The 17,897-nt window shown below is 32.5% G+C and overlaps 1 protein-coding gene across 1 annotated transcript; it reads right to left on the bottom strand.

Annotated features, from left to right (window-relative positions):
* Window positions 1-639: 639 nt before the first annotated feature.
* LOC145327432 (uncharacterized) lies at window positions 640-14,579 on the bottom strand. The gene is made up of 11 exons (XM_080170984.1): window positions 14,441-14,579; window positions 6,071-6,150; window positions 5,106-5,213; window positions 3,403-3,550; window positions 3,222-3,311; window positions 2,822-2,886; window positions 2,419-2,455; window positions 2,288-2,325; window positions 1,734-1,863; window positions 1,158-1,242; window positions 640-732 (listed from the first exon to the last, which is right to left on the bottom strand). Exons 1-11 carry the CDS (start codon window positions 14,524-14,526, stop codon window positions 640-642), a joined length of 960 nt encoding a protein of 319 aa, XP_080027110.1. The 5' UTR covers window positions 14,527-14,579.
* Window positions 14,580-17,897: the final 3,318 nt, after the last annotated feature.

The raw sequence follows: 17,897 nt of genomic DNA, 5'->3' as shown, positions 1-17,897 counted from the left end.
ATTATTTAGTAGATAGAATTGGTAGATTGCTATTGAAAAGCATTACTTGAAAGTGAAGTAGATAATTAAGATAAAAAATATTATGAATAAATAAATAATGTGTAAAGAAGTGCTACAGTATCCTATTTTTTTTGTCTGAAGCTTAAGATGTCAACAATTAAGGAACTGATGGAATTTTTCTTCTTTTGTATAGCTTTAAGTAAATTCTGGGATGGTTTTGGGCTATTTTATATCCTTTGATTGTTTTAGGCTATTTCTTCCCTCGATTACCCTTCAAATACAGGGCTCCTAAATGTAAGGGTGCAGTCGCTAGTTCTACGAATAAAATAATAAAAAGTTATAAATAATGGATATATGTAAATATGAATATTATTTTACCTGTATAAATCACTAAGATTAGGTTGAATTGTACTTCTATAGTTGTAATCCCTGTTTTTTACAATTTTTTTTTATTTTCTTCCATAATTTATTAGCTACAAAGGTTGAAAATTTAAATCTTACTAGCGGATACCCCCCTAGCATCTAGGGGTTCAGTATTTAAAGGAACAGAAAGGGGTTAGAGAAATATCTTCATCCATAGACTTAAATCTGAAAATAAATTAGCCTCAAACCATCACTGAAAACCAATGTAAATACTAATCAAATCTGGAATTGAAATGATAAAAAGTTCCTATGGGATTTAGATAGATTGACATCATCAGCACTTCTCCATTGCTTTTTCAAGTTTTCCACCTAAAATGTATAAAGCAGAATGTTACTACTTAAAGCATGGATGAGATCATCCATAAAAGCGAAGCTCTATAACTGTAGGACAAACGAACATTAACACTTGTAGAGCAAAAATGATTGAGCCAAACAAAATTATAAGTAATTTTTTGCAAAACTGCATAAATACAGGATATTTTTTAAGGACATACTAACATTTTTAGGACTTGATTAAAGAGATGCTTTCCTAATTATAGAAAAGCTTCGCTTTTAAAAAGAAGAAAGGTTATTGTCAATTGGGGTAGTTGGTTCTTTAATTATTTTAATTTATAAAATTTATTCATTTTGATTAATTTGTTAAGTTTCTAATTTCATTTTATAAAAGTTTGATATTAATTTAACGTCTCATTAAAACTTTGGCGAAAGTAATTTTAGAGTCTTAGGTGTCTTACCCTTTTATTGTAGTAACCATATCTATTTCTATGTTCAGCCGGGTTGATGTGATGAAAATATTTATTGTTTGCATTCTGATCTAGTCTACAATTAAAATAACTTTTTTTCATAATTCCCTTTTGTAAATAACATAATTATATTAGCCAAAAATATTTCAACAAATAAATAGTATTTATTCTATCTAATTCTAAACATAATAAATCTTATCAAATAAAAAATATTTCTTAAAAGCAGGGATAGAGGTATGAAACTTGAAGAAGAAAAAAATCGATTTATAAATTTTTTCAATATTGTCGATATTATTACAATTTTTATAAAACTTATTTTTCATCAGTTATCAAACTCTTCCCTTTTTTCAACTTGTTCTAATGACAATTACATTTTAAAAATGCAATTAACCTAATTATTCAAATGTACTGTTAGGAATTCAGAAATCATCAGTGAGGTGCTCAGGAAGTATTTCAATACTTTGTACTATATCAACAGAACCAGTTTCAGACCAACAACAAGAGATTCCCGCCAAATTTTGAAAACAAAATGGCGGACAAATATTTGTAAATAATGGTAAAGAATACCGACTGAGTGGAACTGGGGTTGGGGTGGCGCGTGACTTGGGACGCTTTGGCTCCCAGTTGGAGCAGTCATGCTTGCTGGTATTAGGATCAGTTTGCTCAGGTTTTGTTTCTTCTTTTGCATCTTCCCCTTCTAAATTATAATATTTTATTCAAGACTATTTGCTATGCCCCAGTAGCATCTATGAGCACTTAAAGAAAGGGGAAGTGGATTTTTTTATAAAGAAAACGTTTTTTAGGGCAGGGTAATTTTTCCAGGATAATTTATATTGGGATGGTAAAGGTACCTAACCCCAAAAATAGCTAAAAACCTTCCCAGGACCAATGAGAAGCTACATTGTAAAAGACAACCGGTTAAGCGAGATCCTTTGGTACAGACAGACAGACACACGCACACATACACACATACATTGAGAGTAGAAATCTTGTTACTTTTATATAAGAATAATTTTTTTTTCTTTATATATCAAAATTATAAAAATGCTCTAAATTTGCAAAGCTAACAAAATTTAAAGTTTTATTCATATTTTTAATTTCAAATTATCCTAAACTTTTACCTGGGCAGCATTTAGGACATCTGTGTCTTGTTTTTCCTCTAAACACAAGAATTTAGATTATTTGTCATTTTGTTCATTTTGTTTTTATACTGACAAGACAAATTCAACTTTTTGAAATGTAAAAATCTAACCTTAGATGTTTGGGAGGACATTTTGCTTCAGCTGTTTCTAAATAAAAAATATTGGTTCTTACTTTTTAGTAGCTACTCTATAATTCAAATGTCCGTCCGCCCGTCTTTCCGTTTGTCTGTTTTTTTAATAAGTAAATAAGTTCACATTCTACATATTTCAACATACTTTCATTAAGATTTGCCCAATAATTGGGTTGCTTTATCGATTACTAGATTTTTAAGTTATTGTGATAGTAAAGGTTTTGTGATTTTTTTATTAAGTAAAAATGTTCATTTTTAAAGTCCTGCTCTATGGTTAATTGTTTCCCATTCATAATTTTGAGCTTGGCTACTTATTGTCATCCTTGTTGATCTTTCACTAGTAAAGTACTTAGATTTTTTATTAATGTGTATATAAAGATACCTGCTGCATCTATATTCCAGAAAATACTTTTAGATTTTACTCCATTTTTGTTTGAGGATTCAGCACTGAAAAGTTTTTTTTGAATTTAATTAATGCTCTTTTGATCTTAACATAGTAGTAGATTTTACAATATGGCATTTATGCAAATGATACATAGATCCTGAAATATTGATATACTAGAGGCTACGTCCCTAGAGACCTCTAGGGGCAATAGAGGTGGGGTGGGGGAGCGTTTCCTCTCGGGAGGGTGGTGGTACCATCTCCAAAATAGTTACAAACCTTCCCATGCCCTACATTGTAAAGGAGAACCATATCGGTTTTGCGGTTAATCAGATCCTTTGGTACACACAGACAGAGACATCCTGTTAGTTTTTTATGTGGATAAATAAATTTCACTTACCCTTGATTCGTGACATCCTGAAACCTATCAGCCTCCTGTATTGTATCAGCTACTCCAAGTCTTTTTCTGTATAGGGACCTTCTAGAAGGTCTTAATAGAAAATAATTGTAAAGGAATTGATTTAAACAAATATTTGTTCCGAATTTTACTGCAAATCTGCCAAATGAATTTTACCACCTACCTTTTAGGTTTGATTTTCTTCTCTTTCTCTTGGTTTTCATCTTCAGTACTAGTAGAGGCAGCATCATTATTTGGTTTGGCAGACCCTTCCTCTTCTCTTGGAGTCAGCTGTTCATCTGTAAGGTCGTCTTTGCCTGACTCTGGATCTTCTAATATTGTATATATGTACTTAACCCATTAGTGCCGAGCGCCACTTTTATGGGCCGATCGAGCTGTAAGTTTCAGGGAAGCTTTATAATGGTCAAAACGGAATTCGTATTTTTTTGTTTTGCTCAGGAAAGTGCACAGGAAAGTTGCAAAAAAAACCGGTTCGGCTTGGCCATAAATACCAACCAGGCATTAACACCCGTTTTTGGTGCTTTCCCCCAGTTTTAAAACCCGGTTGACCTGTATAAACCCGGTTATTTTGACCAAAAATCGAAAAATGTAATTTTTGAACGCCAAAAGTGAGATGAACACTTTTTAGAACTTTGATACGATCCGTAATTGAAAACTACACAACCTCATGTAATCTAAAGAGCTACAAGTATAATACGAAGCGATTTATTTCAAATTTAGTGTTTCGGCTATAGGTGCCGCCGTTTTCGGGTAAAAAAACCCGTTGCTCGAAGTTTTAAAAGACACACACTACAAAAAAAGAACATATAAAATTTGGGTGTTACATATCAGAAAACGAGCATAAAACTATTGGGTGACACCTATAGAGATTACTAGGGTTATTAGGGTGGCTCAAACCCTTACTAATGACGTAAACTGTTATTTTTATTGGTTGAAAAGTTAAAACCGGGTAATAAAAACCGAAACCGAGCCGGGTTTTAAAATTTTCGGGTATTTATGGCCAAGCCGAACCGGGTCATAATAGGGCGTAAAAAAACGATAAAAAAATCATAAAAAAAATTATAATTTGAATAAAACGAATTCACAAATAGATGTACTTGTCAATAAACATTAGATTTCACAAAAAAAATCAGCGACTTTACTATAAAAACAAAAAAGTTAGAAGGGGTATTTTGAATTTTCATGATTTTCAAATTTTGTTGAGCTATACCAGCAAACGGAAGTAAGCTAAACTGCCTGCTCCAGGGGGAAATGAAAGTCAGGGTAGTAGAGGGGGGATTCATTCTGAGAATGATGCAATTATGAAGCCGGAAACCGGTTTTTTTCCATTTTTCGGAACCGGGTTTTGATGCCCGGTTCGGCACTAATGGGTTAAACAAAGATGATAACTTATAAAAGCAAAGCTCTTAAACGGTAGGACAAACGAACATAATCACTTGTAGAGTGTCAAACCTGAATAAGCTAAATGTAAATGTATAAAATTTACACAAAAGTTAATTTGTTTAAAAACTACTTAAGTAGAGGATACTGTTTAAGGACATACTAACATTTTTAGGACTTGAATATAGAGTTGCTTTGCTTATAACATAGTACCTTGTTGTAATAGGAATCAGTAAATAATAGAATAAAACATTATTGTAAAATTAAGAATTGGTAACAATTATAGAGTGGCTACGCTTTCTAAATCGTACCAAACTATTATAGGAATCATCATGCAAAGTTAGAAATTAATAGGACAATTCTAACATGTCTAAATTAACAAAAAGAGCAAACCGTTACTGACGGACTAACCAACCCTAATTATAGAAAAGCCTCGCTTTGAACAATAATATTTGAATCATATGATGTTTGTGTTTTATAAGTTACCTTGAGATGATGGATCCTTGCCAATTTCAAATGCAATGGCTTTTGGAATTTGAGGTGGAGAGGGTGGGGAAGGTGAAGCTGTTTTGTCACTTACATTCTCTGATGGTCCTAAAGCATGACATATATGTATTTTTATAGAAGCTGATAAAAGTGTCTTGTAAACAGGGGACAAAAAATTGGTCGAAGTATCCCGATTGACGTCATATTCCCTTCTAATATGACGTCAATTCATAATCTTAATCCTGAATATTTCCTTATAATATGACGAAGCCCAATCTGTACCACGTTTGCACCACTTCTGATTCCTGTGACGTCATAAAATGAGGGAGATGAGAGGAGAAGAGAAAACCCATAAAAAAGAGATGGAAAAAATGACGTCAAAAGTGGTGGTGGTTCAAAAGTGGTAGAGATTGGGCTTCGTCTATAATATAACTTCAATTGGGATACTTGTTAAATGTATTTTTTTTAATTTGTGCCCTCTTTTACGAGGCACTTTTACCAGCTCCTTTTATTTCTGTTGAGATGCTACTTTTCAAGGATGAGTATGGGGTATACGTTAGTCTGTTAAATAAAAGACTAAAATAAAACACTATTGTCCAAAAAGTCGTATAAATGGCCGCAGTTTGATCGACTATTATTATTAACTTATTTTTTTATAGAACAAACAACGAGTAAAAGAATAGAGGGGGCATGGACTACATGTAACTCTATCCACAGGGCGGGGACCATTTTGTATTGGATTTAAAAGCAGCTAGTAGCGTCTGAAATATAGATACAACCGAGTCCCTACAAAAGAACAGAAATCAATTTGCCAGCAGAAGAAAATGGTCTCCGCAACTTGGCCAAGGTAGTCTGGATTATACATATATATTATATTCATAATATTTACAGAATTAATTATTAATAAAAAGCTTCGCTAAAATTGAAATTGATCTCCCTTTCCTGAATTAGTTATAATATATCACCTGAGCTAGCCCTAGAAGCAGCTGAATTTGGTCTTGATAATCTTCTCAATACTCGGGATATTCCATCCTGAAGCCCTCTCCTAATATTATATATCATTAAATAAACAATTAAAATGATAAAAAATTTATATAAAGACTGACAAGTTAAATTAATAGATAAGATTTTTGTGAACGGTCAGCTCTTTTCATTAATTTAAACATGTTAGAATTGTTCTATCGATTTCAAACAAAGCATCTCTATATTCAAGTCCTAAAAATATAACTATGTCCTTAAACATAATCCTGTATTTAAGCATTTTTTCAACCAATTTTCTTACAATTTTGTCTCGACTTTTACACATTTATATTCTGATTACTCAGTTCTAACACTCTACAAGTATTATTGTTCGTTTGTCCTACCGTTAGAGTTTCGTTTTTATGGATGTTGTCATCCTTGTTTTATTATTAAATAATTCCAGCTTTTTAATGTCCATAAAAAGTTACTGCAGAAATTTGCCGGCAAATATTCCCCCTTGTATTGTTTTATTTTATTGGCCTCACTAAATAAACATGTCTTTTCATGGTTAAGGAATAATAATAGATCTACAAGATTAGAGGATCATTTCATAAAAAGATTACAATATTTAAGAAAAAGTCTGAACTAGCAATTTAAGGAAAAAAAACATTTTACCTTGACGCGAAAGTTTAACCTTTGAAAGAATGTATCTCTATATTTTATGATTCCATTACAGTTTGGTTATAATTAGAAAGAGTGTATCTCTATATTTTATAAGTCCATTATAATATGGTTGTAATTAGCAGTGCCATTGCCAAGGTCAGATGTTATAAAATACAAACACGGATTTTGTACGGGAAGAAAGTCGCTCAAGAAATCAGCATGTGACGTCATAAAAATGAGGGAAGTGAGAGGAGAAGTGGGAAAGAAAACCTCTAAAAAAGAGATGGATAATCTCTCATTATTATAGATGCGATTATAGATTATAAAGATGCGATGCATCTCTACAATTCATTAAAGCAAAAAGAAAAAAAGAAACGTTAAATATCTTATTAAGATTTTTCAAAAATAGACTTTTGTATGTATTATTTACTGATTTGAGTTTTTTTTTCCTTTACAGGACGATTGAGAATAAAAACTTCTGTTTTTGAAATATATATATGGCCTGTACAAAGATGTTAGTTTGACAAAGTAGTCTTGGGTTGAGAAGGATCAATAGCTTTTAAAACTCTCATTATTATGATGTCACATGCTGATTTTTAGGAGCAACTTTCTCCCCGTACCGGATTTTGCTTTGGGAAATGTGTTTTTTGTTTAAATTAGCAGCGTCTAGGAGCACGAGAGGGGGTAGTCAACTCTCCACTTTATATTTTTATAATTTATATTTCAGTTTTTAGTAGAAAAAAGTAAATCAAATTTGGGAGAGGGGGTTAATTCTATTTACTGTGTTGATTAGACTTTGGAGGGTGGAGTATCCTGCTCAAAAATAGCTAAAAACCTTCCATGGACCTTTAAGGACCATATTGGTCCTGCGGTGAACGAGATCCTTCGGTACACGTAATCAAACATACAAACATCGTGTTACTTTTATATTTTAAACATTTTCAAAATTTGTGAAAAAAAAATAAATTTTATAGTCTTTATGGAGTTCTATAAATGTTTTAACAATAAATAATCATATTGTTTTATAAATTATCATACACACAAAAAAAAGACATTTCAGAGTGAAGAAAGCTAAACTGATTTGGAATATATTTCGTGCTATTCTAGCGAAACAAAATAAATACAGAACATAAAAATAAACCATTCTTCAATATTTTTATATTTTGATTAAATAAACGTCTAGACATATACACAGATGGATAGATAGATAGATAGATAGATGGATAGATAGATAGGTGGCAGGATAGAAAGAGAAAGGAAAATATTTGTGTCCAGACAGATAGACAGACATTTCCTAAATGATATGACCATTAGATCTTTTCATGAAAATACCCTTTTTCGAATTTCAATCTTCTGCTAACCTAAAAAGTTACTTTAGGGGCCTAAAAATATATGTACAAAATTTCAGCTCTCTATCTCTACTGGCGACCTAGCGCCAAGGCATGTAAAATATCAACAGATAACGGTAGCACGGCGGTTTTAACAATATCTCAGTAATGTGCAGGTTTTCAGCTCTTCTGCATATTTCAATTTAAACACATAAGGCCAAAGATATTATATCCAAAAAATCTTTTGTCAAAGTCTACTTTAGACCTAGCGCCAGTCAGTTTTCTAAAATCATGCATTTTATACCTGTGAAAAATGAAATTGCCAGCGCTAGGTGTAGAGTAGACTTTGACAAAAGATTTTTGGGATATCATATCTTAGGCCTTGTGTGTTTAAGTTGAAATATGCAGAACACCTAAATTCACCTTCCAAGCCATTCTCTAAGCATTTTAATTTTTTTTTGAAATAACGGGATTTCAAAACTGCCTTTTGAAAAGGCCTAAAAAATATCTTTTTTGTCCCTTTTTTCACTGTATATAGTTACAACTTATTAAGATATTATTTTCAGGTAAAAAAAAATTGGCGCTTCCAGCACCAAAACCGGCAAAAACAGGCAGTTAAACTGCTGAACCCCTACTTAACCCCCTGACAGACCCCCCCCTCTATCTCGGCTCCTGTTACAGATAGAGACGTAAAACTTTTTTCTGGTTGTTCATGTGTATTTTTAGAGAATTACTTTTTCTAGTCATAGCGGTCAGACCGCTCCTTATCCGCTTTTTAGCGGCCAGCCGCTAAATATTAAAACATCTGTAGAGCGGCCAATTTTAAAGCTAAGAAAACCAAATTTTATGACAAACTATTATTTTTTATAATAAAAAAATACCTTTTCTGACCATATCCGAAAAACGACAAATAACGGAAACCGACAATTTAAAACGGCGGTTGGCGGCACTAAATAATATTTTTATCTGTTTATAGTTACAACTTATTAAGATATTATTCTCAGTTTAAAAAAAATTGGCGCTTCCAGCACCCAAACCGGCAAAAACAGGCAGTTAAACTTCTGTATCCCTACTTAACCCCATAACAGACCCCCCCCTCTATCTCGGCTCCTGTTACAGATAGAGACGTAAAACTTTTTTCTGTTGGTTTATGTGTATTTTTAGAGAAAATTACTTTTTCTAGTCATAGCGGTCAGACTGCTCCTTATCCGCTTTTTAGCAGCCAGCCGCTAAATATTAAAAAAGCTGTAGAGCGGTCAATTTTAAAGCTAGGAAAACCAAACTTTATGAGGAGCAATTATTTTTCATAACAAAAAAAGTGCTTTTTCTGACCATCGCCAAAAAACGACAAATAACGGAAACCGCCAATTTCGGCGGTAAAACGGCAGTTGGCGGCGCTAGTTTTATCTGTTTTTATCACAATAAAGACTACATACAAAAATTGGCTGGTCTAGAACTGTTTTAGAATTCCGCTACTGGCAGCTTAAAAACGGCAAAACTACAGGTAGGAAATAAAAAATCAGTTAAAAATCGGTCAAGGAGTGGCCAAACGGTCATGGCCTTACTATTCACGGAAGTTTATTATTACTCAAGAATTAACAAAAAAAAATTCAAGGTCTCTAGCTGTAATAGAAGCCACGATATTCATGATATAAGTCAGTCTTTTAACAGTTTGGGAGGAGGGGATGTAACATTAAATGTCTCTTCCAATTATCTTTACTAATATTATACCAAGCGGGTTAAAATTATGTAAGGCTTCCTATTTAATAAAGAATTATCCAATCATTAGTCATATTAAGTCTTATATTTCTTTATCCCCTTTATCAAACATCCGTTGTTTTTAGGTCCTTTTTAAACATAAAAACTTAAATGACTGTAATTTTCTTATTTCTTGAAATGTTTATTAACCCTTAACGGTCGGGGGGGGGGCGTTGAATGCCCCCCCTTCCGGTTTTTTCTATCTCATTTTCTGTGTGTGAAAGATAAAGAGCCCAAACTGCTTGACTTTTTAAGTATGGGTATGACACATAACTGAGAGTTGGAATTTTTTGAATATCTCCATCCTGGCGGGCACAGGATGCCAGCAAACCTGGCAGGGTCATCCAGGTAAAGAGCAAAAATATTTTTTTGACTAAAACAAAGCATTTTATCATACCAAAATACTAAAAAATCCTCTAGTAGTACATCCTTATATGAAATACAGGTGTTCAAGTCACTTTCAGGTTCCAGGTATGATCCTGCAGGTCCTGATCCTCCAGGTCTCCAGAAATCTTTGAAAGGCTCCTGTGGCCGCAATTTTTGACTTAGAGACTTCAAATTTTAAACTTAAGCTTTTCTTACATGTCTACATAAAGTATTAAAATTTCATAACGAACCGCCGCCGTTTTCCCGCCGACCGCCGACTGCGGCGGCTGGCAGCTGCCAAATACAGCTGCGGCCGCTGAAATTTATATTTTGATATTTCTAATGTACAATTTACATAAAGATAAACATTTTCTGGAAAAAAAATTTTCTTCTAGCTTCAAAAATAAGAAAATTACAGCCGTTTGAAATTTTTAAGTAAAAAAAGACCTAAAAACAAAGGTTGTTAAATAAAAGGGTGAAGGAAGCGAAAATTGACTTAGACTTATAAAAGGTCGGAAATTCATTATCAAACAGGGGACTTGCACAAAAAAATTTAGCCTTCTAGCTCTAATAGGAACTGAGATAATAAGGGGGGGCGTTGAACGCCCCCCCCCCGACCGATTAAGGTGCAGCAAGGGGCCCGACTGTAAAGGGTTAATATGTAAATTTTATAAAATATATATTTATCAAAAAATTTAATTGATTTGAAGCTTACATGGACAGAGACCTTGAATTTTTTTTTGTTAATTCTTGAGTAATAATAAACTTCTGTGAATAGTAAGGCCATGACCGTTTGGCCACTCCTTGACCGATTTTTAACTGATTTTTTATTTCCTACCTGTAGTTTTGCCGTTTTTAAGCTGCCAGTAGCGGAATTCTAAAACAGTTCTAGACCAGCCAATTTTTGTATGTAGTCTTTATTGTGATAATAAACAGATAAAACTAGCGCCGCAAACTGCCGTTTTACCGCCGAAATTGGCGGTTTCCGTTATTTGTCGTTTTTTGGCGATGGTCAGAAAAAGCACTTTTTTTTGTTAGGAAAAATAATTGCTCGTCATAAAATTTGGTTTTCCTAGCTTTAAAATTGGCCGCTCTACAGCTTTTTTAATACTTAGCGGCTGGCTGCTAAAAAGCAGATAAGGAGCAGTCTGACCGCTATGACTAGAAAAAGTAATTTTCTCTAAAAATACACATGAACCAACAGAAAAAAGTTTTACGTCTCTATCTGTAACAGGAGCCGAGATAGAGGGGGGGTCTGTTATGGGGTTAAGTAGGGATACAGAAGTTTAACTGCCTGTTTTTGCCGGTTTGGGTGCTGGAAGCGCCAATTTTTTTTTAACTGAGAATAATATCTTAATAAGTTGTAACTATAAACAGATAAAAATATTATTTAGCGCCGCAAACTGCCATTTTAAATTGTCGGTTTCCGTTATTTGTCGTTTTTCGGCGATGGTCAGAAAAGGTATTTTTTTATTATAAAAATAGTTTGTCATAAAATTTGGTTTTCTTAGCTTTAAAATTGGCCGCTCTACAGCTGTTTTAATATTTAGCGGCTGGCCGCTAAAAAGCGGATAAGGAGCGGTCTGACCGCTATGACTAGAAAAAGTAATTCTCTAAAAATACACATGAACAACCAGAAAAAAGTTTTACGTCTCTATCTGTAACAGGAGCCGAGATAGAGGGGGGGGGTCTGTCAGGGGGTTAAGTAGGGGTTCAGCAGTTTAACTGCCTGTTTTTGCCGGTTTTGGTGCTGGAAGCGCCAATTTTTTTTTACCTGAAAATAATATCTTAATAAGTTGTAACTATATACAGTGAAAAAAGGGACAAAAAAAGATATTTTTTAGGCCTTTTCAAAAGGCAGTTTTGAAATCCCGTTATTTCAAAAAAAAAATTAAAATGCTTAGAGAATGGCTTGGAAGGTGAATTTAGGTGTTCTGCATATTTCAACTTAAACACACAAGGCCTAAGATATGATATCCCAAAAATCTTTTGTCAAAGTCTACTCTACACCTAGCGCTGGCAATTTCATTTTTCACAGGTATAAAATGCATGATTTTAGAAAACTGACTGGCGCTAGGTCTAGAGTAGACTTTGACAAAAGATTTTTTGGATATAATATCTTTGGCCTTATGTGTTTAAATTGAAATATGCAGAAGAGCTGAAAACCTGCACATTACTGAGATATTGTTAAAACCGCCGTGCTACCGTTATCTGTTGATATTTTACATGCCTGGCGCTAGGTCGCCAGTAGAGATAGAGAGCTGAAATTTTGTACATATATTTCTAGGCCCCTAAAGTAACTTTTTAGGTTAGCAGAAGATTGAAATTCGAAAAAGGGTATTTTCATGAAAAGATCTAATGACCATGGAAAAAATATTGTCTACGTCTGATTTACAGGAATCTAACTGTTTGGGTTATATGATTTACTTGTTTACATTTTCATTTTGACTTCAATTTATTTTGTCAGATAATAGTTATTTCTCGCATCGTATTATAAACAGCTTTCTGCGGATATAGAATGTACAATTATAAGATTAAAACCAGTTTTTTTAGCCCCGAGGTGCCGAAGGACAATGCACAGCTATTAGGGGATGTGATGGGTTTGAATCTCAGATCAGCCACTTATTACAATTCACATTTAGGACTTTCGGAAAAATAGCGTTAAATCAAAGGGTTGGTTATCTGTAGTCCATTAAGCTTTTAAATCATGCGCAAGATAATTTTCAGATATACATCATAATAATTCATGTATTCCGAACGTTAGAGGTTAATTAATTTAGAGCCAACAAGAATAGACTCAATATTTTTTATTTTATTTAAGGTTCTAGTATTACTGATAAAAAAAACATGGATATTTTGATAAAATGATTTAAGTAATCCAAATCAACTGAATTTTAATCTTGTATACCTAAAATTAGACGTCTACACAGTTTTTCAACGTAAAAAACGGTATGACCTTATTTGAATGAAATCAGGACATTGAAAAAAAAGTTGCATTGACTTGTTTTGGATGAAAACAAATTTTGCACTACTTTTGCATTTATACAACTACTTCTAACCTACTTTTCATACTTTTAAACTTTTTACAATGGCATTTAAGTCATGATTTGATTTTATTGTGCTTTTTTATTTGCTTCTCAGTTTATTCGACTAGTATCTTGTTTTCACGAATAAAATGATGTGCTCCTAGCCATAAGGGTCTTCTTGTTGATGAAGGTACGAGGAGAAAAATAGCCTGAAACAATCTGAGTCCTAAATTCAATAAATCGTTTTTCTGAATTGGAATTTTAGATCATACTTTATTTGTTTTGAGATTGTTATAGCTCTTCACTGCCTCTTTGAATACAAATACCCTAGAGGCTAGGGACGTAGACCCCTTTATTATATTAAAGTATTATTTTGATAATAAAGAGGAAAGGTTATTTGTCACTTTTTGAAACCTATACAAAGAAACTCACCAAAATAAAGATGCAAAACATGAATTATAGGCAACCTTTACACACGTCATGGGTCATGTGAAGGAAACGTAGTTGCGGGTTTCGTCGTATTTTCACAGTAGCTTCTCTCATATATCCTGCGGCACAATCACCTAACCTAACCTAAAATAACCTTTCAAGAGCTACTGTGAAAATACGACGATACCCGCAACTTCGTTTCCTTCACATGACCTGACGTCATCATATTGACATTTGGTAACGGGAAATATTTAAAAGTTAGCAACGGTTGATTCGGCGTTTAAATAATATTTTAAAAACAGTTTATCGAACCTAGTAATAGTGTCTAACTTTTTATCTTTGTGACGTAACAAAAATCGAAGGATGAGAAGGGAGGTGGGAAAGGAAACCCCTAAAAAAGAGATGGATTTTTGTTACGTAACAAAGATAAAAAGTTAGACACTATTACTAGGTTCCAGTTTATCTTATTGTTCATAAATTAGAAAAATAAATAAACAGTAAATAAAACGCTTGTCTTTGGGGAGGTGATAGGTTCGTATCTCGCGCGACACCGCGTCATAATTAAAGATGTTAAAAATGGTTCCTACTGAGGCTATGTCAGGTGAGCGACATAAATCATTACCATGCACAGTTAAGACTTCTCACATAAAGGTCGTGTAATCAGAGGGTTGATTGTCTGTTTGATGTTACTTAACCTAGTATAGATAGGTGTTGGAGTATCGCATCCCATTACAAGTGGATGGTGCTTTGGATCACTTAAAAATCGAAGGAGAATCCCGCCCTCACGAGGTAATAGAACTTCAACCTGGATTTTGATTTGATGGGTTTGGGTTGTTTCCATCTAAAATCTCTGGAATAGGTTGTCTCGTAAATCCAGCCACCCGAAGGCATCTTTAACCCATTTTTTATCACTTTTTAAAACACTGAATTTGTGTTACATTTTTTTATCTGTGTAAGTTATAAATAATTCTAATACAAATCTTTTTTGCAAATTTTGAAAGATTAAAGAAAAAATTATTTGCTGTAAGGCTTCGAAACCGGTTAATATACGCTGGATTAAAACCGGCTATCAGCCATACCAAAATACATGTATATCATCGTATTGCAGACAATTTTACACCAATATTAAAATAAATATCATGAAAGTAATACCAGTTTTGTTAGCCCCGAGGGACTAAAGATATTAATCTTATAATTTTTTATTTTATTATCCACGGAAAGCTGTTTTTAATACGATGTTATAACTATTCCTACACTCTTATTTAGTTATTTTCCTAAGTGTTTCAACTTTTCAAGCTTTATAATGAGGAATTATAATATAGATAATTGAATACTAGAGGAAGAATAGTTATACAATAATGACCTTGGCTTTATAAGTTTGTAGATAGTGCCTAGTTTAGACCTTACTGCCTGGTATAGGCGCTGTCTACAGACTTTATATCAATATCCCAGCCATTTCAACCAAACCTCTTTGCAAATTTATAAATATATAGATCATCTAATTTTAAAAACTTAGCACAGTAATAAGGGAAATATATTTTCTAAAAAAAGATCAAAACTTTAATTTCCAGTTTTCTTGCCATGCTACAAAGTAAAGTTTATGTACACAATAGTTATTTTAAATAAATTAATTAATTAAATGTATTTTTCAAAGTTATTACAAAATCCTGTAAAATGGCATATGTCTAACAATAATATTTTTGGTATTTAATGTTCTGTTAGTTAATAAAAGGAAAATACAAACTTAATCTTAATATCTGTTTTATATTCTTTTGTTCATAAAAAGACAATTGCCTTTTATTTAAAAAGAAGAAGATTTAAAAGGTTTGAATGATATGAAATAGATACTGAAGACTTTAGCAACAACAAAAACTAAACTTTTGATGATAGATATCATTATTCAAACCTTTTTTTTTTAAATTGATACATAATTATTGCAAAATGATATTAATATAAAAACAAGGATGACAACATCCATAAAAGCGAAGCACTGAAACGGTAGGACAAACGGACATTAACACTTGTATAGTATCTGAACTGAAAAATCAGAATTTAAAAGTATAAGAGTCGAAGCAAAATTGTAAGTAAATATGTTAAAAAACTGCTTGAAGCAGGATAATGTTTATGGACATACTTACATTTTGAGCTTGATTATAGAGTTGCTTCGCTTATAATATTGTTCTTTGTTGTCCCAGGAATCAATATACCAAAAATCAGATCAAACGGATAATTAGAACACTTGAAAATTTGTTGTTAAAAAAGTAGAAAAATAAACATGTTTAAAATGGACGTACGGACATTCTGGTAATGATTATAGAGTTGCTACGCTTTCTAAATCGTACCCAACTACTACAGGAATCATCATGCAAAGTTTGAAATCGATAGGACAATTCTAACATGCCTAAATTAACGACTAAAAGCTATCTATCTCGGACGGACGTACGGACGTACGGACGGACGGACGGACGTACGGACGGACGGACCGACCCTAATTATAGAAAAGCTTCGCTTTTAAAAAGAGATAAAAATAATACACCTCTGGTTTATGGAAAGCCTTTAAATCGTAGATAACATATTATTAAAAGTAAATTAGTTGCGTGATTTATAATGTCTATAATTGCTATGTAATATTTTTATCGTAGTTATACCGATTCGAATTCAATCTTATCCTAAGCTTTTATGTAAAAATTAACAAAACTACTTGTTATTTAAAAAGTAATCAATTCTGTTACCAAAAGTTTGTATCTTTGCAAAGAGGGAATAATGTTGAATTCAGGTTCGCTTACAAATAAAGGAATAGGTAAAGAAATAATTATCAAAATTGATGAAAACTGTGTTAACCTAAAGATGATAAACAAAATGAACCCTTCTGTAAATTAAATTTATTTGTTAAAAAGATTGAATAATGCGGAGAGTTTTGGAAACAACCAGAGGATGTCATTCAGCAAATTAATTGCATTTGAAATTGCTGAAAATTTGAATATTTTTGTGGCGAAAAACTTGTTTTGTGCTGTAACTAAAAGAGAGTGTGTAAGAAGGGAGGAAAGAGGGAGGGGTTGCTTGAAAATTTTCGCTTATAATTGTTTGTCAGAAACATGGTACCTTGTCCTGGAAACAAACCAATCAAATTTAATAAAAGTATATCAAGTTTTAGAGCCAACAAATAAGTTTTTTAGTAAAGTGTAATTTAGAGTCCAATAACCCCTTCCTTCCTGAGATATATCACTCTAATGGAGTTCTAAACGAAATAGATACACCATCTATAATAGGTTGACTTAATAACTTTATTTTAACTAATCAAAAAATATCAGATAACTTAAATGTGTTTCATTAATATATCAACAAATATTCGTGGATTTCCTAATTTTAGACAACATACTTATGATTTATTCCTGTGTTTGCTTTACATTGTGGTCATAGAAGGGAATACTTACAACTTTTTTTTCCTTTTTTTGCATTAATTCTTCAGGCCTCGCCAACCAAAACAGCTTATACAAATAAAGAAATTAATTCGAAAAAAATTCCATTTGCTCCCCAAATATTATTTAAGATTTATTTAACTTGTTTGTTATGTCTTATACCTGCAAACAAACACTCTTTACATATATTATCAAAAACCAGAGAGGTGCAACTTCAAGAAAAAGCTTTTCTAAGTATGGATAGAGAATGTTAAGAAAATAAAACAATGACAAAATAATATTTTGATGGTAGAAAGGGGGGATGGTATTTTGGAAGAGTTTGTATTTAACCCTTAATAGTATTGGGGTAGGCGTCATAAACAAACAACACATTATGATAATTACACCCTAAGCTCAAACCTCTCTTTAATTTAATTGAAACAGGAACCTGTGCAGTGCATGCCATCTATAATACAAAGTAGCTTGATGTCTGTCTGTCCGTCCGTCCGTCCGTCTGTCCGTCCGTCCTTAAACATTTAAAAAGAGAAAAAATTCGAAGGGTTTAGAAAATATAAATTAATATAAATAAATATAAACAAATATAACAAGTTATAAAGAGATATAAAATGTTATAAAGAGTTATAAAAAGTTAAAAAATACAGAAAATATCTAAAAAAATTATATAAAAAAAATTTAATTCTCCCCTGAACCTTTAGGGATAAGCCCCTAGAGGCTAGGGGCGAAGCCGCTAGTAAAACATAAAGCAACTCTCAATATAAATTAAATATCTATTAATGTTATTTTTACTAGATTTTTTCCTTATTAAAGAGTATTATGTTTTCAAACATTAAAAAGAGCCGTTAA

The sequence above is a fragment of the Acartia tonsa genome, chromosome 9 (assembly GCF_053477335.1).
Source record: "Acartia tonsa isolate MP-2025a chromosome 9, ASM5347733v1, whole genome shotgun sequence".
Classification (NCBI taxonomy): domain Eukaryota; kingdom Metazoa; phylum Arthropoda; class Copepoda; order Calanoida; family Acartiidae; genus Acartia; species Acartia tonsa.
This window is presented reverse-complemented; position numbering and strand designations above follow the sequence as displayed.